The sequence below is a fragment of the Vulpes lagopus genome, chromosome X (assembly GCF_018345385.1).
Source record: "Vulpes lagopus strain Blue_001 chromosome X, ASM1834538v1, whole genome shotgun sequence".
In the NCBI taxonomy this organism is placed as follows: Eukaryota; Metazoa; Chordata; class Mammalia; order Carnivora; family Canidae; genus Vulpes; species Vulpes lagopus.
This window is the reverse complement of record NC_054848.1, coordinates 37,816,018-37,842,613: the sequence shown is the minus strand read 5'-3', so window position 1 is coordinate 37,842,613 and position 26,596 is coordinate 37,816,018. Positions and strand designations below refer to the sequence as shown.

Below are 26,596 nucleotides of genomic sequence, written 5' to 3'. Positions count from 1 at the left end.
GTTCTTAACTGAGAAACTGCAACATGACTGATGCTCCTATTTAATATCCACAAGATTTGAGAGATAAGAAACATGGGGCTAAGGAATCATTTAATAACAATCTCCAAAGTGAAGAAATAATTTTCAGAAAATGACAGGAGAATTTTATCTAATTAAGTCAGACATGTGTGATACGCAATCCTCCTTTGCTCTACAATACACTGTCTTCAACTAGAACTTGAAGTTGCAAGGGAGCTTCGAGTACATGTGGACTGTATCTCACTGCCCAAATGGGAAAATGGAAATGCAAAGAGCCAACAGGACTTTCCCCAAGGGAAGAGTGTCAGACAGTACAGGGGCCAGAATCCTGTCTCCTCACTTCCAGACCAGCAGCTTCCCAGTGGACTATGTCTGAAGAAGTACTTGGAAATTCACTAGATACAATTTATCTGCATTTACATTAATTTCAAGCAAGCAAGCAAACATACACCATAGAGCAACACTTCTGTAACATCCCCTGGGGAACTTGGTGAAATGCAGATTTGGATGCAGTGGGTCTGGGACAAGGCTTAAGACTCTGCATTTCTGGGACGCCTGGGTGGCTCACTGGTTGAGCATCTGCCTTCGGCTCAGGGTGTGATCCTGGGGTCCTGGAATCAAATGCTGCATCGGGCTCCCTGTGAGGGGCCTACTTCTCCCTCTACCTGTGTCTCTGCCTCTCCCTCTGTGTCTCATGAATTAAAAAAAAATCTTTAAAAAAAAAAAACCTGCATTTCTGTCAAGTTCCCTGTCAAGTTCCTGGGTGACTCTGAGGCTGCTGGGCCATGGACCACACTTTGAGTCGCAAGGCTAGAGCAAAGTGAAAACAGATCTATGGTACATCCCTATACATCTAAAAAGGTAGGAAGCAAATGACAGGGGGAACGTAGTGTGGTATCAGTGAAAGCTTGTACAACATTCTAGTTCAGATGTTGGTTGGCTATTCCATTTCTGTTCATACGGCCTTGCCCATGCCTGCTTCTATGATGCAGCCTGGAAATGTTAAATACTTGCTTTGCCAGGCTCCCTAGCAGCTGAGGGTAGCTCTCTGCCCCAACTCTGGCCAAGGAGACTAGCGGATGTCTGCCGGGATCTTCTGGTACAGGGAACGTTTTGCTGCAGAGAAAGCTGGGGCCGCCTCACCAAGAACCAGATTCTTAACTCTAGAGAACAGATGGTTACCAGAGGGGAGGTGGGGGCGGGATGGGGGAAACAGGGGATGGGGATTCAGGAGGGCGCTTGTTGTGAGGAGCACTGCGTGTTGTACGAAGTGTTGAATCACTGTATTGTACATCGGAAACTGATACTACACTGCATGTTAACTAAGGAATTTAAATAAAAATGTAAAAGGAAAACTGGGGTTGCCTCTTCATGCTCTTTCTTATCTTAAATGAGGACTCAGTGCTTAGAGTCATGGCAGCCATCTGGTTACCACTAGGCAGTAAGCCAACATGCAAAGAATGGCTAGGCAGGAAAGACAAAAAGAGACTAGAGCCTTGACGACAAAGTTGAGCCCCTGCACCAGCCTGAGCTCCCCAATACCAGAAATACCAGACTTCTTAATGCAAAACAACTGAATGTCTGTATTGCTCAAGCCGTTGTAATGAGCACCATATAAACATTTTGCCATAAGTCTGATTCATCTTCTAATTAGATAGATGGCTTCCTCTCTTTCCAATCACTGCAACTGTTTAGTTTTGTCCTTTCAGTCCCCAGCCTTTAAAACACTCCATTTGTGTGCTCTAGAAAAGGCCCTCATTCATGATCTAACTGCCAAGCACAGGGACCTCTTTTCAGCCCTCATCCTATGTCAAATGCCCTTGGCAGCTGGCTCTATTCATCCTCCCTTTCTCTTTCCTCCACTGATCTGCATGGCACTGTTCTGCCTCTGCTGCTTTTTTCTGGCTCCTCTGCTGCTGCCCTCATTAAAGCTCTGTGCTACCCAAGCCTCCATGTTTGGCCCTATCCTCCCCACCCCATGTCATCTCCCTGTACACTCTCAACAGCTCCCACAGTCTTGACTGCCTGCGACCATGTCCTTGAATAACAGTAAACAATAGTTAGCACGCATTTTTCTAGAATGGTGACATTAGCCAAAGAATAAAAACACAGTTGATGCACCAAGAACTGACCACCCTCCTCATGTCCAGCCAACGTGAAGAGTGTCTCTGGCAGCAGCATTCCTCTTAGGGAACAAAGACTAAGGACAAATTGCACAAAAAATGCTATATTTGCTTCTGCTTACTGTAGCCCCACTTTTAAGTTGTGCATCCTTGGACAAATAAACAAGAAACCTATACTGTGCGTGCACACACGTGCACATGTGCACACATGCCATAGATGTATAGTCACTTCAAGTCCAGCCAAACTGTAACCACACCTGAGACGTTGCATACTCTAGTTAGGTCTCTAGTATGGAAATTCTGACAGTGCACTGAAGTTATTTGTTCACGCTTGTTTTCATCACTAGAATACAAGTTATTGAAGGTCAGGGGCTGTCACTCTTCAGTGAGTGTTTGTTGAAAAGAGTGTTTGTTGGAGCAGTTTAGGGCTCTGCAGGACAAATGGCTTAACTGCATGAGCTCTTGAGATCACCTCTAGCTCTGTGACTTCCAGCGTCCCCATTTCTAGTTTGAGTGAGAGATTATATGTAAGTATTAAAATCACTTACCCTCACGGTGTATGTTCTTCCTCCAACTCTATCTCGTGCCTCTAAAACTAAGACATCAACTTCATGTTCCGCTAAGAGTTTGGCAGCAGACAATCCTGTAAGGAAACAAACAAACAAACAAACACAAAATCAAGGGCCATATTAAGAACCAAACATGAGACATCCAAGACTTAGCCAGATCTACACATCAAATGAACGCAGGACCTTATACATAATCCACTGATTTTGCTATCTTTCTAATAAAGTCTGACCACACTGTGATTAATTAAGGCACCAATTTTGTAACTCATCCTATATTACATTATAATCATTCCACTATCGTAAGGTTGGTTGACAAACTGTAATTATTTTAAATATATATATATATGTATATATATATAGTGGTAATGAAATCCTATTTAAGAGAATGTGTTGAACCCCTAAATCCACCCTTATTGTGCCCTTCTTCCAGAAAACCTGATTGCATAAACAGAAGAGTATGTTTTCCTGGAAACTTGTCCTGGCTACACCAGCCCTCAGTACTTTTCTCAACTGAAAAACCCCTCACAGGGCCATCTGGGTGGCTTGGTCAGCTAAGCGCCTGACTCTTGAGTTCAGCTCAGGTGGGTTCAAGCCCCATGTTGGGCTTCACGTTGGGCGTGAAGCCTACTTAAAACAAAGCCCTTATAAATCACATCCTATGACTTATATTCTTGCTAGATGTTGTTTTCCCCACTAGATTCAAAGTTACCAAAGGTAGGAACCATGCATCACACTTTATTTGAGTTGGCTCAAAGCCTAGAGCAGGTTTTTAAATGTAAATAAAAACTATCACAAAAGATAGATTTAAAACCCAGTAAAGTAATATTGGAAAAGTAGAGAAAATGTTGTGGATTACCATTACATCAAGAATGCATGCTATCGATGTGGAGTTTCACTGATGTTAATCCTGATCATCTGGTTGAAGAGGTGCTTGCCAGGTTTCTTCACGATAAAGCTACTTTCTCTTCTCCCTTTCCCTCCTATATGCTTTGGAAGGAAGTCTATGCACAGCCCACACTCAAGGAACAGGAAGTTATGTTCTGCTTCCTTGAGGGTGAACTATCTACATAAATTATTAGGAATCCTTCCAAAAGGAGATTTCTCTCTTCTCCTCTGTTTATTTCCTTATTCAATCATTTATTTGTATCACTATGGACCCATAAATAGTGGTTTTATGCTTGGGGTTATAATCTGATATTATGTTATTTGCTTTTTTGCTCAAACTGTTCCAACTTTGGTCACTGGGAGTTCTTTCAGTTGGCTTCTGTGTCCTTCTGACGCATCCCAATCATTGTGTGTGTGTGCGTGTGTGCGCACATGCGCATGCGCGTGTGCTTCGGCCAATTCCTTACTTTCTGGTATTACAAGATGTTTCAGGCTCACTTTGTCTTTCACTGTTCAAGCCTAGAATCAGCCATGTCTCCAATGAGCCTTGGCTCCTTTATTGGAGAACAGTATTTTTTTTTAAGATCTACTTATTTGAGAGAGAGAGAGAGTGCACAGGAGGAGAGGCAGAGGGGGAAGGAGAGAGACAAGCAGACCTACATTAAGTGCAGAGTCCAACATGGGGCTCATCTAAGGACCCTGAGATCACAACCTGAGGAGAAACACTTAACCAACTGTGCACCCCAAGTGGCCCTGAAGAACAGTATTAGAAACCAAGATCTGGGGGTGCCTGGGTGGCTCAGTCAGTTAAGCATCTGCATTCGGCTCAGGTCAGATCCCGAGGTCCTGGGATTGAGCCTTGCCTCGGGCTCCCTGTTCAGCGGGGAATCTGCTTCTCCCTCTCCCTCTTCTCTCCCACTCATGCTCTGTCTCTCTCTCTCAAATACATAAATAAGAATAAAATCGTTTTTTTTTTTTTTAAAAAAAGAAAGAAACCAAGATCTGGGCAGTAGGTGTGCTCCTTGCTACTGGGGTGTCATTGCTTCTGGGATCTCTCAGCTCACAGAATAAGGAAATATATGTGTGCACACATTTATTTTTAAATCTACTTTTATTTGTACTGTTAGTGCTATCTTATACCTAGTTATCTTTAAACTCCCATTACAAAAAAAGTATGAACATCAGGTCATACCACAAAGCAAGAAGGCTTTCAGAGACTGTGACCAAGAGGCTCAGGAACCCTACCTATAGAAACTCCCACTGGCCAAAGATGGAAGTTTAAGTATCAAATCAAAATAACAACTGCAAGAGGGAGATGGGGCGGGGGGCGGGGGAGTGCAAAATAACAGCAGCAATGGCTTAATTCCATGAATTCATAATCATACTAAACATAAAACCCTCATAGGTTCTCTGGAGAACGCTAAGGAACCACCTTACCATTTTGAAAATGACTAAAGGAAACGAAAAGGATCTGGCCTTCATCCTACCTTTCCTATTTGCAGTGAACCTCAAAACAACCAAAGAACTAACACAAGGGGAGGGAGGTTCTGCTGTGTAAAAGTATGCTAGTGAGTAAGTGAGGATAGATAAAATTAGAATATCAGAATGTTGCAATGCCTAATAAATTGATGGACCTAGTGTAAGAGGCATCAACATCTGCTAACATCACACACAGAGAGATAACCAGATGCTATCTGCCTCCCAATGGAAGAATACACCAGCACCTGTGAAGTAGTTAGGGCGGAAGGAAGGGGAGGGAGACAAGGAGCAAACACTAAATTCTGATGTGATCAAGCCTCTAGAGCTTATACTCAGGGTCAGAGGAACATGTTTAAATGGTACTACTGGCATTCGATCAACAAAATCCAGATCGTATGAAATCATACAGGACTACCCTGGTTTTGGTTTTCATTTTTAACAACTTGCCTGCTCCCATTCTCTCTCCTCTTTATCCTTTGCAGGCTTTTCCTACACTAAATCTCTCACATGGCTAGTTATGTCTTGATGTCTGCTCTCAGAGGACCCAGACCAACACAGCATTTTGTTCCTATAAAGAATCAAGGATGAATTCGGGTCCAGAAGATCTAGAATGCGAGGAGGCTAAACCATAATATCCAGTACTGCTATCTGCTAATTTGTGTACAGTGTACCCTTCTGTGGCTGACATTCATCAAAGATGTAGGTATGCAACAAATCTTTGGAATCTGCTCACAAAGAAAGCATTCATCCCATGACATTTAAATAAATTCAAGCCAATGTCTGGAAACCTTGGTGCAATGTGTTCTCTGGGACAGAGCCAAAGGCTACTCACTGCTGAGGGTCATTAAAAAAAAGGACGAACTTGTTATTAAAAGCATACTTATGCACAAATCTTTGTTCTTATGTCAAAGTATATAAAAGCAGAGACACTCAGATACAAAAAGGTTACGTTTTTCCCAGTTCACCTTAATCAATAGAACTATAAACCGATTAGAAAAATACAGCCAACAGTTTACAAGAATTAATTGGTAGCTCCTCTTCTAAAGGAGGAGAGAGTCACCCTCTGCATGCTGCCTATGAAGAAGCAGAGGTGGCTCTGACCTCCAGCAGCAGTGAGTCCCACAGCATCGGCTCCTGGCTCCCCCTTGGCTCCCCTGAGGCAACTTAGCAGTTGGTTTGGAGCTACATATACAGATCAGGTTTATGTGCCTTTCCTGTTACCTCTCACAATCATCCCGTGGAGTCGATTTCATTATCCCCATATTCCAGATGAGAAAGCAAAGCACCCAAAATGACCACAACAAAGTCTCTTGAAAAGTGAAGGATTTGACTTCCCACACCCTCGCTTTGAGCCTGTACAAAATCAAATTTAATGTGTAACTCTAAACAAGTTTAGGGAATGGCATTCAGTGCCAATAATGAATAAGTACCACTTAAGAGCTGGCGAGTAGGGGTGGGGAACAGGGCGAGCTGGGTCCAGAAAATGATCACACCAGTAACAAAGGTCATTTTGCAACTGGATATTGAAGGATATAAACAAAATTAAAAACTGGACCACAAGGGTTGTTTCTACATTCCAGGAAAATGATTGGCCCTATCTCAGCAAGGACAGTTTCAACTCTTAGTTTAATAAATAAGGAATATGTTTAAAACATTTAGGATTTCAAAAAAATGGTTTTAAAAAGGTCTTGGAGGCCTGGCTGGCTCAGTCAGTTGGGCATCCAACTCTTGATTTCAGCTCAGGTCATGATCTTGGGGTCCTGAGATCACACCAGGGTAGGGCTCCATGCTCAACATGGAGCCTGCTTGGGATTCTCTCCCTCTGTCCCCCCAACCCCACCCCTGACTCCAGCACACTTCCACACTGGCTCTCTCTCTCAAATAAATAAATAAAATCTTTAAAAAGATCTTGGAATTTGAGGAGGGAAGATATAAGCTATTTAGGAAAACTATTTTTTTTACAATACTGAGTAAATAGGGTTCCAATGTTTCAGTTTGTGTGTTTATTGTGAACAAAACTCGTAAGGAACTTCCACAATAACTGGAAGACTAGAAAATACCAAATATGGAAAAAAAAGCAAAGTGCCATTTTTTGAAAAAGTTATTTAAAGATTTATTTATTTTAAAGAGAGAGTATGTGGGGAGGAGCAGAGGAAGGAGAATCTCCAATAGACTCCTGCCAAGTATGGAGCCCCATGCAGGGTTCGATCCCACAACTCTGAGATCATGACCTGAACTGAAATCAAGTCAGATGCTTAACCGACTAAGCCACCCAGGCACCCCAAAAATTTATTTTTGAATAATAATAACTAATTTTGAATAAATAAGTAAGTAAGTTGAAAGTAAAGCACAGGCAAATACTTACAGTCCAGGAAGTTTTTCAACAAATGTGGCTGTTGATTTGAATGAAACAAATGAAGACAATGTCTGCTTCAAGATTTAAGCCTTAGATTACACTCCTTAACTCCTATTTTATTCTTATTCTGTGTATCACTATGCATTCTACCCTCTTCTCATCACCACAAAACTCAATAATCATTTGCAGAAAAAGATCAAATCTCAATTGTCAACTCCACAAATTACCTTAAGGGCTTCTGCCTTTATCTTTCAAAATATTTATTTAGTACTTTTTTTTGGTAAATGGGATAAAATTATTAGAAAAGAAAAAGCTTTTAAGTCTAAAGGCAAGCCACAAAATAAAATGTAGGTACTACAAAATGGGTTTTATTTTATTTATTTTATTATTTTTAGTCGAAGTATAGTGCTCACCAAAGGGTAGCTACTGTCTGTCACATATACCACTATTACAATACCATTGACTATAATCCCTACTCTGGACTTATCATCTCTGTGACTTATTCCTTCCATGAAAATAATTTATAAGCAAATATTTTTATTTTCCTATTTGTTATGAAAAGAGAAAATCTCATATTAAATCTAGTTATTTTTGTCCAAAGAAATATAGATTAGCCAAAACATAGAGAAGTGTACACTATAGCTCTTCCTTTTATTCATTTTCCATCATTTCATTGCCACGTGGAATTTTGAGTGATAGAAGACACCTGCCCCCCACACAGCCCCCCCTGGTATGCACCATTCCCCTGCAAAATAAGGAAAGGGCTTGATATAGTGGTATGCTGCTAAATGGTTAATGATCATCTCTGGGCTGTGGGGAGGGCATCTGATTTGTACCATTTTGGTTTCTGTGGTGTATAGACATTCCAGTAATATCTGATTTCAAACTACTTATTTCAAGCTACCAATGAGGTATCATTGAATGTGGAATTGGAAAGAGGCCTTTCCAGCCAGTAGAAGCAAGCTCCCATATGCACTGTTAGAAGTATAAACTCTTGGCCTCAGATCTGTGACGAGAGTGATAAAGTCAGGGAGGCAAGAGTGTGTATTCAATCAGCAGGTGAAAAAAATAAAATAAAAATAAAAATAAAAAAAAATAAATCAGCAAGTGTATGAGATTCATTGGCTTGTAAGGAATGAAGGACAGCCCTGGAAAGGTGTCCTAGACTCTCAGGTGTCCTTGTGTCTAAAGTCTACGGTTCTCCCATGGATCCATTTAAGGGAAGAGGTCTAAGTGAGCACTGGCAAAATCTACCATTCCTTGCATCTGCACGGAGAGCTGTTCCTCTCCCAAATCATGGCAAATCCAACTCCTTAGAAGGAAAAGAACTCAGGACTCCCAAATGTCCTGTGGTTTTCTATGAGAGTAGAGAGCCCGGAGAAGCTACACTGGCAAAGAGTTTGATAAGGACTTACTGTGTAAATAAGGATCCAAAGGATCCAATGATTTGCAAAATGCAAAAAAAAAGAAAAAAAGAAAAAGAAAAAAATCTGAAAAACAGGAAAATCAGAGGATCAGGGCACAAGCAAATCTTTCATCACTTCACAATTAAATATTTTAAATAAGAATGATTTTAAAACAATACAATTCCTTTTCTGATTTTTCTTCCATCATTTAGGTTTCACATAAACTAAACTAAAATAGGTTAAAGGATGTATTAGGCTTTAAAAAAAAGCAAGCAAGTCTGCTAAAGGCTCACCTCATTTGAGAGTTCAGGCAATTGGTTTCTTTTGTTTGTTTTTTATATAATGCTACTAAGAAATCACGTTCAATCTGAAATACTATACAGAAAATAGAAGCAAAATACTTGGCTCATCTTTTCTTTTCTTCTTTTTGTTAATGCTGGTTATTAGATCAGGAGGGCCTGGATGAATGATGTATGCAGGCAGCAGCGGTGCTGCTATGGCAACCTCAAACCAAGCTCCAGCTTCTTAAAGCCACTGCCCCTGGAAACTGGGTTCCCACGGAATCTGCACTGCTTCCAATGTCCTGAGATGGCTAACCTCCCCATTGAAACAGTACAGGGAATGATTTAACCCACATAGCGCACCTGGAGAAGGAATTAATAATCTCCGCAGTGAAGCCTTCGAAGAAATGATCCTTCACTTGTTACTGCGACACCTAGCTTCACGCTTACCCCTGCCTCCTCGACCTCGCCAAGGGCCCTTCTCACACTTCTTCAAGTACATTCATATTCTTCTATTTTAGGAAAAAAAGAAATCCATCCATTTGACTCGAGCTACCCTTTCCAGTTCGATTTCTGATTTTCCTTCTACGACAAGTGATGTGGTATCTCCACTCCAGAACACACCTTGAAACGTAGCATATTCCTCATGAAAAATTTCCAGTGACCCCAGCGTTCAATAAATACAGGGAAGTGTTTTAATTTTCTGTCCCACCCTGTCCCTGTCAGCCTGTTCGATTTTTCTTCTTAGCACTCAGCACCACCTGGCACCAGACATACAACGTTTATGTTACCTGCACTAGAAGGAAGCCCTCAAGAAAGTGGGGTCATTGACTTGATGCATCTCAAACTCAATACATCTAAAACAGGACACTTGATACTTCCCCACAACTCATTCCTCCCCCCGGCCCTTTGCACCTTAGTAAATGGCACCACCATTCAGTCAGATGCTCAGGTCAAAACTCTTGAAGCCGTTTCTGACTCTTCTCCGTTGTCATATACCTCATCCCTTCAAGTAGCAAGTCCTCTTAGCTGTAGCCTCAGAATTTGTTCTGAATCTTCCTGCTTCCCCCTGCCACGACAGCCACTCTTGTCCAAGCCATAGCGGCCTTTTGCGCTCGTCCAAGGCACCATGACCCCTTGCCCAGAGAGCTGACTCTTAACTAGTGTGTTATGACCTTCTTGAGAACAGAAAAGTGTTGTACATATTTGCATCCCTAGAACAGGTCCTGCCATGTTGTGGGTGCTTAAATGCTTGTTGCAATGAATAGAATAACCAAATACTGAGAAAACAAAACCATTCTCACCTGGATGAGGGCAACAGGGAAGTTTCTAATGCTTAGATTATATTTATCTTGAGCAACTAAGAAAAACTGATAGGGAAAAGGCACTGCCTTTTAACCTTTATGGCTTTAACCTAAAACCTTTAACCGTTTTAACCTTTATGGCTACCTAAGTCAGCAGTGTCTGCACTACTAGTACATTTTTCTCTGGTCTCTGATCCAATATTGTACTTTTTAGCAAAAGAGAACAGAGAGTATCAATACACACAAACTTGTCCCTGATACATAGAACCATTCATATCTATCTATCCATCCCTATATCCATCTGTATTTTGTGCTTCCTTTCAAAGAAATAATTTTCTGCTTTTACAAATGCCAAATTTTCTAATCCCTTTGATAAGCTAAAAAAACAGTGCTGTCTCAAATGACAAACAGATGAAAGCTAACAATTAACTTCAATTTGCCCTGAATTCGACAGACTGGTTGTCTAGACAGTCCTAATTTATTTGATTATAGTTCAGCATTCATCTTCACTTTAGATAAATGGATCTCACCCAAGTTGGGGAATGCAATTACTCCTTAATTCATGATCCTCCCCATTCTTTCACTGAAACTTTAAAAATACACCAAGGAGGGTGGGGGAGCGGAGCTCCTGGGTAGCTCAGTTGGTTAAGCGTCTACCTTTGGCTCAGGTCATGATCCCCAGGTCCTGGGATTGAGTTCCGCATCAGGATCCCTGCTCTGTGGGGAGTCTGCTTCTCCCTCTCCTCGCTCATGCTTTCTCTCTCAAATAAATTAATAAAAATTTTTAAAAATACACCAAGGGCCCTCCACACTGCTGGCCCTAGATTCTGCACACTAGGATGCAGTGTGGTTTAAAGCAATAAATTCCAAAATGTTTTAGGGAATACTAGTATTCAAGATGCCCATAGGGAAAGTGTTGGTGTTCATGGCCGTTGTGACAAATGCCATTTCTTCTGGGAAATGTATGGCACACACTGGCATATTAAAGGATCCTTCTAAGTCCTGTAGTGAAGAGACCTGTTCAACTCAGCATTTCTCCACCTTTTGCCTTTTCAGAAAAACTACTCCTCAAAACACACTTTGGAAAAGCTGGTTTCATCTCTTCTAAGATTGATCAAATATTGACAGTAATAAACTCTCCTGGGCAGGGACCCAGGTGAACAATGCTTAGAGCACAAGATAAGAGTTCTGAAGCACAACTGTAGTGCAGCTACAGCTTATTCTCGGCTGGCTCTCCTAGTACTTCCTCTTAATTCCTAAAAGTGACATTTTTCTTCAACTTTGGCATTTACCACCACCTAGGAATGTATCGAGTGTGCATCACATATTAAGTTTTTCAAGTTAACTTTCGATTATTCAGCAATGTGATCTCTGGTCAACAGAGTTCTTGCATAACTGCACGTCTGGACTCTTGGACTCCAGACTCCGAGGACAATAAAAAGTATAGTCAAACAACAGCTCATACTGAAGGTTTAGAAGCTACGTTCCCAAAGCAGGAAAACACCAATTGTGCTCAAACCACACAGTGAGCTCTCAATCAATGGATATTTATCAAATGAATGAATGAATGAACGAATGAATGAACAAGTACAAGCAGGCATGTGGGAAAAAGGTCTGGAATTTAAGACATGGCTCAAAGCAAACCCATTTAATCTGGAAATTTCAAGGTCATCTTTGATATGTCTACTATACTTCAATTAAAAAATGTTGCTAATTTAAAAACAAAAGAAATGATTTACTGGTGAAGGGAGAAAGAAAGCAAGCTTTTTTTTAAAATTGCATTTTAGAATCTATCCAAAACCCACAGTACTTCTGTCAAGTATTACTTCCTCCTGAAATCCTTTGTTTGTCTGTCATTTCCTGTTTTCTTTGTCAAGCCACCACTGAACACCCCCCCCAACCAACCTCAAATACCAAAAGCATTGGAGATTTCTAGTAGGAATGGCACGGAAGGTTCCTGGGCCTCATAGGGTCACTGGAGAGACAAGTGGACTCTCAGAGAAACTAGAGAATTTAACTCTTGTACTTGGGTCCAAATTTTGTCAAATGCCTTCAATGACCAAGAATTGTAAACCATGACAAATGTATATTTAATATCAGTGTCTTCATTCCAATACCTAAAATCTGTAAATACCAATCTTGGAAAATTATTTTAAAAAAATCATATCAACCACCACAGCCTTCCATTTTCTTCACCTGTGTTGTCTACCTGAATTCTCTCTTTCCAAAACATGTCAGGTTCCTTGCACAATTTATTTATCATGCACTTAATACAGGAGATGCATGTGCCTTATTTTTCAGCCTAGATGTCTTGACTGTTTTTATCATTGTCTGTTTACATATTCATTACTTGTAACTGTCTAGTGACCTAGTGAATCCTTTGAATTCTTATTTGTTGCCATTTCTATGAAGCTTCAGTCTCAGCCCCAAATATTTATACTACAGAGACAATAACACTGAAGACGTTTCCATAACATCTGATGCTGGCCCGGGGCAAGGGGAAAAATTCTGTGAGTAAAAATATGCATTTTTTTTTTTTTTGGTGGAAAGGTTCAATAGCTTTCAACATATATTCAAAGGGACATATGATCTAAAAGGTTAAGAACTGCTGATGGACTACTCAAACAATTGCTACACATTATCCTAAACACACCAGGTATGGACTTATCAAAAAAGGAAATAAATTCTTCATATGAAAGTCATCTGGCCTTAATGGAGTGTCCCATATTTTTAAGTATGAATGTCCATGAAGCAGTAACATGTTGTGTAACATATTCTAGAATATGAATTACTGTGAAAAATAGTCACTAGGTTTTAGAGCATCAAGTGTCAAAGTAAAGCAAAAATAAAGTTTACTGCAGTTCTAAGAATAAGCCTATACAGCAAGCCCAGTGAAGCAGGGTATAGAAGCAGCAGCGCTGGTGGTCAGCATTGTAGGAGTCCAAGTCAAGCTATGCTGCTAAGAACTTTGTGGCATTTGGTAATTCACTTGATCCTTCTGAGCCTCTGCATTGGTCCCTGTGAGCCCTTACAGGTTACAATTCTGTGACCTTTGAACATGGTTAACATGTAATAAACTCAACTCTCAAAGCTTATCATCTGATTTTTATGTTCTTATTGACACTTTTCCCTAATCAATTGATTAATTATTGCTATAAAGTGGGGTTTTATTTACTTTGGCTTAGCAACAACTACAAAGGGGCTTTTATTTTTTTAAAGGATTTTGTTTATTTATTCATGAGAGACACACACAGAGAGAGAGAGAGAGAGGCAGACACACAGGCAGAGGGAGAAGCAGGCTCCATTCAGGGAGCCCAATGTGGGACTCGATCCCAGAACTCCAGGATCATGCCCTGGGCCGAAGGCAGGCGCTAAACCGCTGAGCCACTCAGGGATCCCATACCAAAGGGCTTTTAAATGAAGGCTCAGAGAATTCACGGGCAAGGCGAATGAACTTATGTAAGAAAGCCGCAGACTCTGACTTAAATTAATGTAGGATGTCAATATGAGACATCACGCAAACCATTTCCAGAATACAAAATGGAAGGAAAAACATGTTGGGGGGAGGGTCCCAAGAGAGAAAGCTGAAAGGACAGACAGCAGGAAGACTACTAATTACTGAAAGAGATGCTGGAAGACACATCACAGAGAACATAATCCAACGTACCCAATCTCTGATTTTATAGATGACAAAACCATAGTTTAGAGATTTTAAGCTGCCCTGGGGAAGCCTGGCTGGTTGTCAGTGGAGCATGCAACTCTTGACCTTGGGGTCATGAGTTCGAGTGCCACAATGGGTGTAGAAATTACTTTAAAAAATTTGTTTCAATATTTAAAAAAATATTTTAAACTGCCCTAATTCATAATGCCAAATGACAACATAATAAGGAACAGATCATCCAGAAGAGAATACAAATCCCTGGCAAAACTATAAAATATTTTTTACCATAGAGGCAAAAAAAGTCCTAACAATCAACTTGTCTCAGACCTTATGATAGTGAAAAATGTGACTAAACTTCTTTTGGCTTATTTTGTGCAGTTCTGATCACTCAAACCTAACAGAAAGGAGCTGTCATTACAAAATCTACCCATCTCGTACATGCAAGCATAGTCCTCAAACAAGTGCTGACTGGATAGCTATACTTTTGCAAACCCCTGTGTGTGCTGTAAAGCTACAACAGAACCTCAGTCTTTCTGGGTACACCTGAATCCAAATACTGGCAAGATTGCTTATATATAAAATAAGTGTATGTCACACCTGCACAAAGATTGTATGACCCATATACGCCAATAACAAGCTTCTACCTTTCTCTTTCTCCATTATGAGTCTCTGTGGTACAATTATACTATAGTCATACTATACTTACATAATTAGACTGTACTTTGACCTGTTGTTAAATATATTTTTCACACTAGCTGAGAATTATGTATTGAGTCAAATTAATTAGTATTGGCTAAATGTGAAAATGGCCCATTAAATGTCAGCTAAAGCCCAAATATCATTCAACCATGAAGATACCAAAAAAATCAGAACCCAAATATTCTTGTTGTCTTTGTTCAACATCAAAAAGGTTTCTAAAGTGAAGGCATCCTGGTTTGAGAAAAAAAACACAGGGATGCCTGGGTGGCTCAGCGGTTGAGCGTCTGTCTTTGGCTCAGGGCGTGATCCCAGAGACCCGGGATCAAGTCCCGCCTTGGGCTCCCTGCATAGAGCCTGCTTCTCCCTCTGTCTGTGTCTCTGCCTATCTCTCTCTCTCAGGAATTAATAAAATCTAAAAAAAGAGAGAGAGAGAGAGAAAATACAGAACAGAGGCAAAGAAGTGTCCTAAAAAGCAGAACATTAATGCCTCTTCTTCACTGAACCTCAGAATACCTAAATAACTAAGGCGCCAAAAATAAGCAGCATTTTTAAAATGTTTTTCTTTATCATTACAGAACCACAAAGTGTGTGCCGCCAAGTTCTGGGTTAAAATGCCAAAAATGCTTTCAGCAGAAATGAATCTTCAGGCAAAAAGGGAAATTGTGGTATGTTGTGAACTCAATTGTTGGAATTCAGAACATTAGTCAATCTTCTTGCAAAATAGCTTTTCTGTCTCAGAGGATGAAAAGGATTCAATCTCCACTGATTTTATACAGCACCAAGTCTGAGTGGCTGGTGCTCTCAGTTCTTTCAGTAGAGCTTAGCTTGTGGATAAAAATATGGGGAGTTCCGCTACCTAGACACTAGTTAGAAGTATCTCTTTCCACATGGCACTTAAAAATTGCAAAAACGATGGAAAAATGCTCTTACTCCCCAGGACTATCCAGTATTATGATTGAACTGTTTTCACTTAGAAGCTTATCTTACAAGGTCCCAGCACTTCATTCACATTCATAACAATAATATTTCTCTCACGGTATGAATATCAATTATTCTCTTAGTTGATTACTTCTTCCAAGAGGATGGGGTACCTTATGGGCAGGGAAACGACTTACTCATCATGCCTTTTTCCCCATGATATAGCTACTGCCTGGCATATGGTAGAGGCTCTCAAAGGTCTTGAATGAGTCCAGGTACCAGAGCCATCTCTGCTCATAATGAGTTGCTTTGAGAGGCAGAGCATTCCGCTTTCTTAGGTGTTTTCAAAGTTACAGCCAGATCTTCACCAAGGAGATGCCGGTGAGAGGATTAAAATCTTAGGTGACTGGATGGGACTGCCTTGCAAAAACCCCTTTGGCCCAAAGACCCTGAAGTATACATTTCCCCCTGAGGTGTGCTTTTTTTTCCCTTTACTTTTCTTTTCCTTTTTTTCCTCCCCCTAGAGAGAGCCAATTTTGAAATTCTTGGTTCAGGGCAGATTTTAAAATCGTATGCCATTGGGTTTCTGTCATTTGTTATATCTTTGTCAGCATCTATGGTCAATGATTGAATTGCTATAGTTTTAATATAACATCAAGAATTAGACACAGAAAGTGTGGATCGCTAGATAGAGATGATAAGAACTAACAGAAAAATCAAGGGTAGCCTGAGTGATTAAGGAAAGGGTCATCAGGGGCACCTGGGTGGCTCAGATCATAAGGCATCTACATTCGGCTCAGGTCATGGTGTCGGGGTCCTGGGATTGAGTCCCACGTTGGGCTCCCTGCTCAGAAAGGGAGTCTGCTTCTCCCTCTCCCTCTGCCACTCCGTCCCACTCCCCACTCTTCACGTCCCACCCCCCCACCCCAGCTCATGTGTGCTCTCTCTCTCCCAAATGAATAAATAAAATCTTTTTTAAAAAGATAATTAATCAGGTGTTGAAGAATGGATAAAATGTAAACAAACGGTCAGAGAGAAACACTCCCATGTTAAGACAGACGAAAACAAGGAAGAAGTGAAGGGACAAAATAAACATGGTGTGGCACTGATGACAAGACAGCAGTGTGACTCCAAGCTGGGGGGAGTGGGGGACACTACTCGTCCAACAGAGTAGGGCTAGATAATTGGGGGTATGGACGGAAGCTCAAGGGGCTGCTAACAGACCAGTGAAGGAAGGTCTTGGGCAGAAGAAGATGGTGATGAAATAAGTGTTTTAAAAAATCAAGTCTTGGGGCACCTCCCTGGGTTGCTCAGTGGTTAAGCATCTGCCTTCTGCTCAGGGTGTGTTCCCAGGGTCCTGGGACCAAGTCCCGCATCAGGCTCCCTGCGAGGAGCCTGCTTCTCCCTCTGCCTGTGTCTCTGCCTCTCTCTATGTGTCTCTCATGAATAAATAAAATCTTTAAAAAAATCAAGTCTGGTTATGGGATGAATAAGCCACAGGGATGAAAGGTACAGCATATGGAATATATAATCAATACTACTGTGATAGCAGCATAACAGGACACATGGTAGCTACCCTTGTGGTGAGCACAGAATAACATACAGACTTATCCAATCACTGCATTGTTTATCTGAAACGAAGGTAACATTATGTGTCAACTATGCTCAAATTGAAAAAAAAAATCGGCTCTAGAGAACACTGCAGGATGGACATGAAGGGAGAACCCAAAGTAAAGGGAGGCCACTGGAAAGGCGGTCATAACTTGGTGAGCCAAAGGGGCCCGGGGTCTATCCTGGGGATGGAGGAGTCACTGGGAATGGAGAAGAAAAAGAGCCCAAACGAGGAATTACAAGGATCTGTTGACTGGATATAAAGGATGGTGGTGCCAATAATGGAGCCAAGGAAGTAAGGAAAACAAGGTGGGTTGGAGGGCAACGAAGCTTTTGGACATGGTGAATACAAAGAACAGAACGCTAAAGTGTGAAATATCCAGGAGCAGAGAAGCTATAGAACAGCATCTCGGAGAAAGAAACTCTGAGATCCAAACTCGAAACTTAAGAACTTTCTATTGATAAAGGAAATCTGAAGTCCCAGAATGAGAAAAAGAGGGGGAAAAGCGTCTAAGAGCACAACAGTGATCAACAACTGAACCTCGAGGCCATTTGAAACCTCGAAGTTCACAAGAATATGGGCACAATGAAAGGAACAGAAAAGGAGCCATCAGTGTGGAATAAAGATTCAGGATCCAACTGTCACAGAATGGAAGGAGTTTCAAGGGGCACCTGGGTGGCTCAGTGGTTGAGTGTCTGCCTTTGGCTCAGGTCGTGATCCCGGGGTCTTGGGATCGAGTCCTGCATCGAGTCCTCTGCCTATGTCTCTACCTCTCTCTGTTCTCTCATGAACAAATAAATAAAAGTTTTTTTTTTTAAAAAAAAGCAGTTTCGGGGATCCCTGGGTGGCTCAGCGGTTAAGTGCCCGCCTTTGGCCCAGGGTGCGATCCTGGAGTCCCGGGATCGAGTCCCACATTGGGCTCCTGGCATGGAGCCTGCTTCTCCCTCCTCCTGTTTCTCTGACTCTCTCTCTCTATGTCTATCATGAATAAATAAATAAATAACTCTTAAAGAAAAAAAAAGCAGTTTCAAGAAGGACTTGGTGATAGATGATGGATGACAGGTTAAGAACCAGAGCATGTTAAAGATATCATTATATTACTTAAAAATGAGCAGGGGGTTTCCCCCTCTCCACCGACACAGTATATACAATTATGTAATTGACTAGTGAACAGAAAAGGGGGGTTTGTGGCTCTGTTTTATGGTTTTTTTTTAAGATTTATTTTGGAGAAAGAGATCAAGAGCGCACACGGGTGTGTGCACGATTGGAGGAGGGGCAGAGGGAAAGGTTTAGGCAGACTCCCCACTGAGGATGATGCCCCACTCAGGACTTGATCTCAGGACCTGTGAAATTATGACCTGAGCCAAAACTAAGAGTCAGATGCATAACCCCCTGAGGTACCCAGGTGCCCCTGTTTTAGAGGGGTTTTGGGTTGTTTTGTTTTTTTGGTTAAGATTTTATTTATTCACGAGAGACACAGAAAGAGGCAGAGACATAGGCAGAGAGAGAAGCAGGCTCCTCGCAGGGAGCCCGATGCCGGACTCGATCCCCAGACCAGGATCCCGGCCTGAGCTGAAGCAGACGCTCAAGTGCTGAGCCACCCAGGCATCTCTATGGGTTTTTTTAACGACAAGAGGGAAGTATATTAAGATGCTGCCATTTTCTGTGCAGCCAAGATAGTTATCAAAAATGAAAGACATTTCTGTTACTATGGATTGATCTTGAGGAATACTATTTGGAATTTGTACTCTTCTAGGAGCTACTTTGTCATATAAAAGGAATGACCCTGCAGATGTTGGATATTGGCCATATATTAAAAGTGTTTGGATAGTATAGTAAGGTGTGCAAGTTGCAACAAAAGTTATAAGAAATACCCTAAAGCATTTAAAACTGATATAGAGATTAAGTAGCTCATGGCACTTTGATGAGCACATGCAAAGATAATGTGTTTCTGGTCCTCAAGAACCCTTGAGAAGTAATGCCTCTCACCTCATGAAATACCCAGTTTTGTGCAGCGTTTATCCTGAGCCAGACTTGCATCTACTTTTAATTTTAGTTGTGAACTGTCTGGGAAAGCACCATAGCCAAAATGCACTGTTTTGGTCAGTTTTGGTGTTAAAATCTCTCAAATCTGAGTGATAGAGATGATTTTAGAGGAAGATCCACTGTCACTAAGAGACTGGAAGCTGGTTGCTGGAACAGATATGTGAACTACTGTGCAAGAAAGGCCTTCTACTTCTCCCCAAATGAAACAAATAAATTAATAATTCATAGTGATAATAGATCCAGGTTTCAAGGGGTCTGAAGATAATATAATCTGGGTGCCTTCCTTAAGAAAAAAGAATGCAAAATTACCAATACAGGACAGAGTATAAAGCTATTTATTCAGAATGAGAAGCAGAAGGCACCTGCAACTGTAAGCCATAAAGCATGAGGGTTGCAAGCTACACAGTAAATCCACCTCTGCTCACCACCAACCACTGGGAATAAGGTTTGGAAAGGGAGAAAGAGCAGGTAATCAGGCAGAGGGAAAATAAAAGACAAAACGCTCCTTAAGGAATACTGGAGCACAGAACAAGAACAGAAAAAGACAAAATCCCAGAAAGAACCCCAAATTGTGAAGTATGGATGGTATGGAGATGGGAGGAAGAGAGAGAACTAATCTATTTATTTATATTACGCTATGGGAACATTTATTTCCCAGTGATCCACAATCACATTCCTTCTAGGAGGCTTGCATGGGAGGATTAGGTTTTGGGAAACACCAATTCTCTTCATTGCAGGTACTCAGCAAGTGTTTGTTGAATGAATGGATGAATGAATGAATGGAAACAATAGAAATATACTTCTTTTTCTTACTCTCCGCCAGGATCTGCTCTCGTCCGATGCTCCGACATACATGTATGTCTTTGCTGGCACTGGCTGGAGTTTCAAAGTAACAGCTCAGGCCAACCTCTTCTCTGGTGATTCAGACTGTTGATCCTCAAAAGACTAAGTCAAAAGCTATCTCCACTCAAAATTAATTTTTAAGCATTATCAGAGTCCCACCACCACCAAATTATACATTATACAAATGGCTATTGTGGGGCCATCCTACTTCATCCCTTCCGCGTTCTTTCTCCCTCTTTCTAAATCAGATCCTGCAGATATATTTCAGAAATTAACACCCTCCCAGGTCTTGGGCAGATTCATGTGGGATTCTAGCTAGGGCTGAAACACCATTCCTAAATTTGAAAGTTTAGCAGTTATGACAGCCTAAGTGACAATTTAATATATCAATCATGATTGATTTACTATATCAATCATAATTAATAAGGTTTCCAGGAAGATAGTGGCAAGCCTCACACACTTGGTCAGCTGCAAGCCTAAGACAGGGGCCAGGAGAACTCAGGCTCACCAGCTCCACACAGGACAGGATTTGGTCCCAGGGAGCTCTTATGAAAGGACACAGCAGGGCATTCTCTGAGGGGCTATGGACCTCTGCTTCAAAAGTGATTCGCTTTGGGCAATAAATGCCTACACATTCCTGCAAGTTCTAAAACACAGGAGGCATAGGTTAAAAATGAGAGCCCCCCTCTCTCCTTTTAAAAAAAATCTTTTACTAAACGATTCTTACTTTGTCTTCACTTACCAAATTTTCTAAGGAAAAGTGCTTGGAGAAAAGCAGGACCAGAATAACACTATTACTACCTCGACACTACAAAAATCCCAACACTGATGTTCTGTTTAGGGCAAAGAAACACGAAGTCAGTGAGCCAAAGCAGCCACCTTAGGGATTAGAAGTGAAGGTCTTAAATGGAAAAAAATCGTTCAGCCACTTTCTGGATAAATGGTTTGACCTCTGGAAAGTTATTGAAAGTCTCTAGACCTCAGTTACTTGGTTTTGTAAAGTGGGAGCAAATATAATACCCATCTCACAGGACTGCAGAGGACTGAGAAAATGCAAGTAAAGCACTGAATATAACTGCACAGCGAGAGCTAATTAAATGCTAGTATTTAATAGTAGTAGTAAAATTATTGATCTACCTCCCCCCAGTTCCCACCACCAGCAAAACTGGCCCAACCCCCCACTGTCGTCTTGCAGGATCCGGGGCCGGGTACTGTTGCACTCCAGCACGCACGACAGACCCCCAAATGCCGCGGCGCTACTGCAAGCTCCCCACCCCGGGCCGGCCAGGGCCCCCAGGTTACCACTACGGTCCACACTGACCTGAGATGCCGCCTCCTATCACGACTACGTCAAACATGTGGCCCTCGATACTCGTCTTCTCTCTACTCGCCATGGTCTGGTAGAGACTCTCGCTGGGCGTAGGTACAGGAGTGGAGGCGGCCAAGGGCGGGGCGGACCCTTCTACAGACTCTGGGGGGGAGTCCGGGGGCGGAGCTGATTCTTCCGCCGACACCCTGGCGGAGCCCCGGACGGAGGGCGGGGCGGTCCCTGGTACTGCTTCTCCAGGGGAGCCCGGGGGCGGAGCCGATCCTTCCACGGATGTTCGGAGGGTACCTGGCACTGAGGGCTGGGTGGACTCTTGTGAGTTCAGAAGCGTAAGATATTTTTGTACCGAATCCCAGGGGAAGCCGGACATTGAGGGCAGGATGGACCCTTTTCCCGACGCTCCGGAGGAGCTTGAGAGCAGGACCGATCCTTGAGGCGAACCTTGGGGGGAGCTGAGCTCTGAGGGCTCGGCGGACCCTTGCACCCACACTTGGGAGTACTCTGAGGAAGGTGCAGGTCCTGACAGCGAACTCCCGGGGGAGCTGAGCACGGAGGGCGGGGCGGACCCTTGTATGGACACTCGGGAGTACTCTGAGGAAGGTGCAGATCCTGACAGCGAACTCCGGGCGGAGCTGAGCACTGAGGGCGGGGCGGACCCTGGTATCGACACTCCGGAGGAGTCCGAGGGCAGTGCCGATCCGTGCACTGATAGTCGGGGGGAGCCGGGTACTGAGAACTGCCGGGACCCCTGCAATGACACTAGGGGGGAGTTATTGGGTGTAGGTGGTCCTTGCACCGAGCTCGGGGGGGAGCCGATCACTGAGAGCACGGCGAACCCGTGTGCTGACAACTGGGAAGTGTTACTGGGTGGAGGTGGTGCTGGCATCGATACCCGGAGGAAGTCGGGCACCGTGGGCGGGCCAGACCCTTGCGCTGACTCTCCGGAAGAGTTGGTGGTTGTAGGACGTCCTGGTACTGATACTCGGGGGTACTCGAGCCCTGCGGATGGGGTGGAGTCAGCTGTCGACACTCGGGGGGAGCCTGAGGGTGGGACAGATCCTTGTACCGGGACCCCGGGGAGGTCGGCGTCCGGGTTGGAGGCTGGAGCGGCCCCCTCCGCGGTGGGCGGGCGGGTGGCAGACATGGAGATCTGGTGGTTCAGGCCAGGTGGGGCGCCAAAGCCCCAAAGGCCGATCTTAGAGTCTGTGTTAGTCCTTGGGTCGGGAATGTAGCCGAGTTGGGCCGGCACGCTGGAGCTCTTCTGGTGTTCCGAGTCCTCTACGGATGCATTTGACTGGAAGCTGGAAAACGGACTGGACAAGGTGCGCCACTCTGAATGGATGCTGGACCCGGACGCGGAGAATGTGGCCGCGCCCAAGTTGGAGTGCGGGTCCGAGATCCGGGAAGCTGTGCCCCCAGCTCCAGGGGCAAGCTCCGCCTCGCCGCCCTTCCCGCGGCCACTGCCCGGGGCGGGGGCCGAGCTGTGTGAGCTCATAGTTCTCCAGCGCGGGGGGCGTCAGGTGACGTCCTACGTCCGCCCCTCCCCCAGCGGCGCGCGCTTCGCCAGCCTCACCGGGTCGGGGCCCAGCGCGCTCCCAACCGCCCCCGGGAGCCCCGGCTGACCGCAGCCTGGCTCCGCCTACTTCGCCTACCCCGAGTGGCGGCCGCGTGGGGGTTTCAGCCCAGGGCTTTCGTGCCCATGCCTTAACTAACGGAGGACTGAGCCAGGTGGCCTAGGAAGCGGGTATTGAAGGGACCGGCCGGCAGGGTCACAGGGCCACGCCACACACAACGGTAGGCTCCTTTGTGACGTCACGAGGGGCCGGGAGAGGTCTGCGCAGCCGCGGACCCCCTCCCTGGGGAGGGGGCGGGGTGAAGTGGGGACCGCCACTTGGGGCCTACTTGGCCATTATTGATCCTCTGTGGGGTTGTCCGAGCTGAGGTGCTTGACCCAAACGCAGCAAGTAGGCGAGAAAATCAAGAACTCAGATATTAGGGGCTCCTGGGCCCCTCAGTGGGTTAAGCTTCTGCCTTGGGCTCTGTTCAGGATCCTCAGGGCTTGGGACCCAGCTCCCCTCGTCAGGGTCCGTGCTCAGCCTGCTTCTCCCGCCTTCTGTCTCTCCCCGTTCGTGCTCTCTCTCTCAAATAAAATCTTAAAAACAAAAAAGAAAAAAACGAAAAAACTTCTCAGTTATCACGGATTAAGTGGGACCTGCACTTGAAAAGTGAGGGTGAAGGTACAGAAACAAAAGAAAAAAACCGTGTTTCCCCACCCTACCAAAAAGGGAGATATTTAGTGTACATATCTTACTGTGTAACCAGCCTTTTACTAGCTTTATCCCTTTACGTTTCCACTTTGTCTTCCTAGAGCTGTTTTTGTCATCACTAGAGCCCTCAAAATAGATATAACATCTAGAGTAAGTGATGAGACCTGCAGGAAGTTAAGTAGAATCTGTGCCACCTGAGCAGCTCAGTTAAGTGCCTCCGGCTAAGGTCATGTTTGCTGGCTCTTGGGGTCTAGCCACATTGTTCCCCTTTCTCAGCTCTCTCTGTTGGGGGGGCGGTGGTCTGCTTCTCCCTGGCCCTCTGCCCCTCCTCCCTGTTTGTATTCTCTCTCTCTCAAATAAATAAAGAAATAAAAGAACCCATGCCCACCTATAAAGATTTCTCCCGGCACCCCCCCCCCAATTCTGTATCAAACAATCTTGTTGAAACTATAAGGGTTGCATGGAGCCTGCTCTCCTCCCTCTGCCTCTGTATCTGCCTCTCTGTGTCTTAACTGAATAAATAAATAAAATCTCTTTAAAAAAAAAGAAACTAAGGGAATAGAGTATTTTCTTTATTCAGTTCTAAAGTTTTTTAAATAATTTATTTGAGAGAGAGCTTGTGGGGAGGGGTGCAGAGGGAGAGGGAGAAGCAGGCTCCCCCACTGAGCAGGGAGCCCAGGCAGGCTCTATCCCAGGACCCTGAGATCTTGTCCTGAACTGAAGGCAGATGCTTAGCCCACTGAACTACACAAGTACCCTTCTTTATCCAGTTTTAGTAACTTTTACTTTCTAGAAAAGTAGTTGAGACTTATGACTAAATCAGTATCATTTTTATCTTGTAAGACTTTGAAGCAAAGAAAGAGGAAATAATAGATATAAAGAAGTCAGACCTTTCTAATATGATTCCTCCAACTTTTCCTTATCCCTGTTGCATTTATTTCTTTTCATTCAAATATTTGATTTCATATTATGTGTTGGACACAGAGCAAAGTACTAGGGATGTGCAGACAACACAAGACAGCCAAAGACCTTCATTGTATGGTCTGCTAGAGGAGCTAGTAAAGGAGATTGGCAACCACATTCTTGAGGTGTTCGAGTAAGCTCTGATAAATGTTAGGTTGGAAAGTTCCTAGTGATAAGAAAGTGTTTCGGTGTTTTGACCACTCCGGAGGTTAACTTTGAGAAGGTGTGTAAAACTGTCCCAGCAAGAGGGAACAATGTAGGCAAAGGCCCTGTGTTAGAGAGAAGGGTGGTTCCTTGGCGAAGGTGAAAGCCAGAGACAGTGGAGTTAAGCAAGAGAAGGAAAAGAGCATGGGGAGGCAAAACTGCTGAGGTTAGCTGAGCCAAAGGAAAACTCTTGGTCTGTATTCTGAAGCAGTGGGAGCCACTGCAAGATTTTAAGCAAGGGGCAATACAACTAGATTGCGTTTTGAAACCTTCTGTCTGCCTGCTGCATAAATAATGGGTTGAAGGACACAAGAGTAGATAGGTACAGGGAGACCAAAGCTTGGAATTCTTCAAAGAAAGAAGGCAATGGTGCCTTGGACTAAGGCAGCTGGAGAGCTGTGGACACATGAGAGACATTTACATGTAAAATTGACAGAACTTGGTTGTGGCTAGAATTTGGAAGGTCATGAGCCTATTTTTGGACATATTCAGTTTCATGTGCCTTTGAGACATCCAGATGAAGTTTATAGAGGAGACAATTGAACATAAAGCCCAAGATCAGAAGTAGGAGTTTGGCTGGCCAAAAAAATGTGGGAGTCTTATTAAATAAATAATGGATGGGTTAGATGAGTGGAAATACGGGTATTTTCTTCATTTTATTTGTTTGTATTATGTACAAATTATTATTTCCTCCCTTGTGTGACCTTGGGCAAATTACTTAACTTCTCTGTGCCTGTCTCCTCAAATACAGAATCTCCCAAGGCATTGTATCTGTCAGGGTTCCACTAGGAAACAGCAAACTAATTAGATCATTTGAAGAGATTATCATAAAGGAAATTTTTTAAGAGATGTGGGCAAGATGAAGAGAAAACACAAGGAATCATGCAGTACCTCCAGGCTGGTGACAGCAAGAAGGCATGACTGTGAAGAGGTAAAGGGAGAGAGCAGTTATCAGAACTTGATGACAGTGGTGTTTGGTAGGGGCTGCCTGACACAAGTCTCAGCATTTAGTTCAAGGAGGCTTTCAGCCCACAGGAAACTCCGAGAGAGGGAGCCAGAACAAATAATACCCAAGCTTCCTTGCCTACGTCCCCACCTCTCCATTGACCTATCCCAACCAGAAGCTTGAAGGCAAGGGATCCTGTTGATGCAGCCCTTACCAGTTAGAAGCTAGAGAAGAGTGGTGGGTGCACTGGAAGCGCCAAAGGAGGATATATACAGTATCCTTATAGCGAGAATTCAGTGAGCAAATGCAAAATACTTAGATAACTACTCAATACATACTCACATTTTAATTTCTAAAAGCTATGTTATATTCATGTCATGGACTGTACTGAACTGGTATCCTCTAACATTATGCATGTAATACTTTCTAATTTTTAAATATAATAGATAGCATGGGGATGGATTTTTTTAAAAGAGATTGTTTTTTAAAGATTTTATTTATTTATTCATGAGAGACAGAGAGAGGCAGAGACACAGGCAGAGGGAGAAGCAGGCTCCATGCAGGGATCCCGATATGGGGCTCCATCCCAGGACCCCGGGATCACACCCTGAGCCAAAGGCAGACGCTCAACCGCTGAGCTACCCCGGTGTCCCAAGGGATGGATCTTTTTGTGCATGACATGTTGTACA

The 26,596-nt window shown here is 43.4% G+C and overlaps 1 protein-coding gene across 1 annotated transcript in view; it reads right to left on the bottom strand.

The window, feature by feature from the left end:
• Positions 1 to 22,026, bottom strand: part of MAOA (monoamine oxidase A) — a 68,555-nt gene extending 46,529 nt beyond the window's left edge. The window contains exons 1-2 of the mRNA XM_041741091.1: positions 21,522 to 22,026; positions 2,690 to 2,784 (exon numbers count right to left, since the gene is read on the bottom strand). Of these exons, the coding sequence (XP_041597025.1) occupies positions 2,690 to 2,784; positions 21,522 to 21,897 (471 nt within the window). The 5' untranslated portion in view covers positions 21,898 to 22,026. The remainder of the gene's footprint in view (positions 1 to 2,689; positions 2,785 to 21,521) is intronic.
• Positions 22,027 to 26,596: the final 4,570 nt, after the last annotated feature.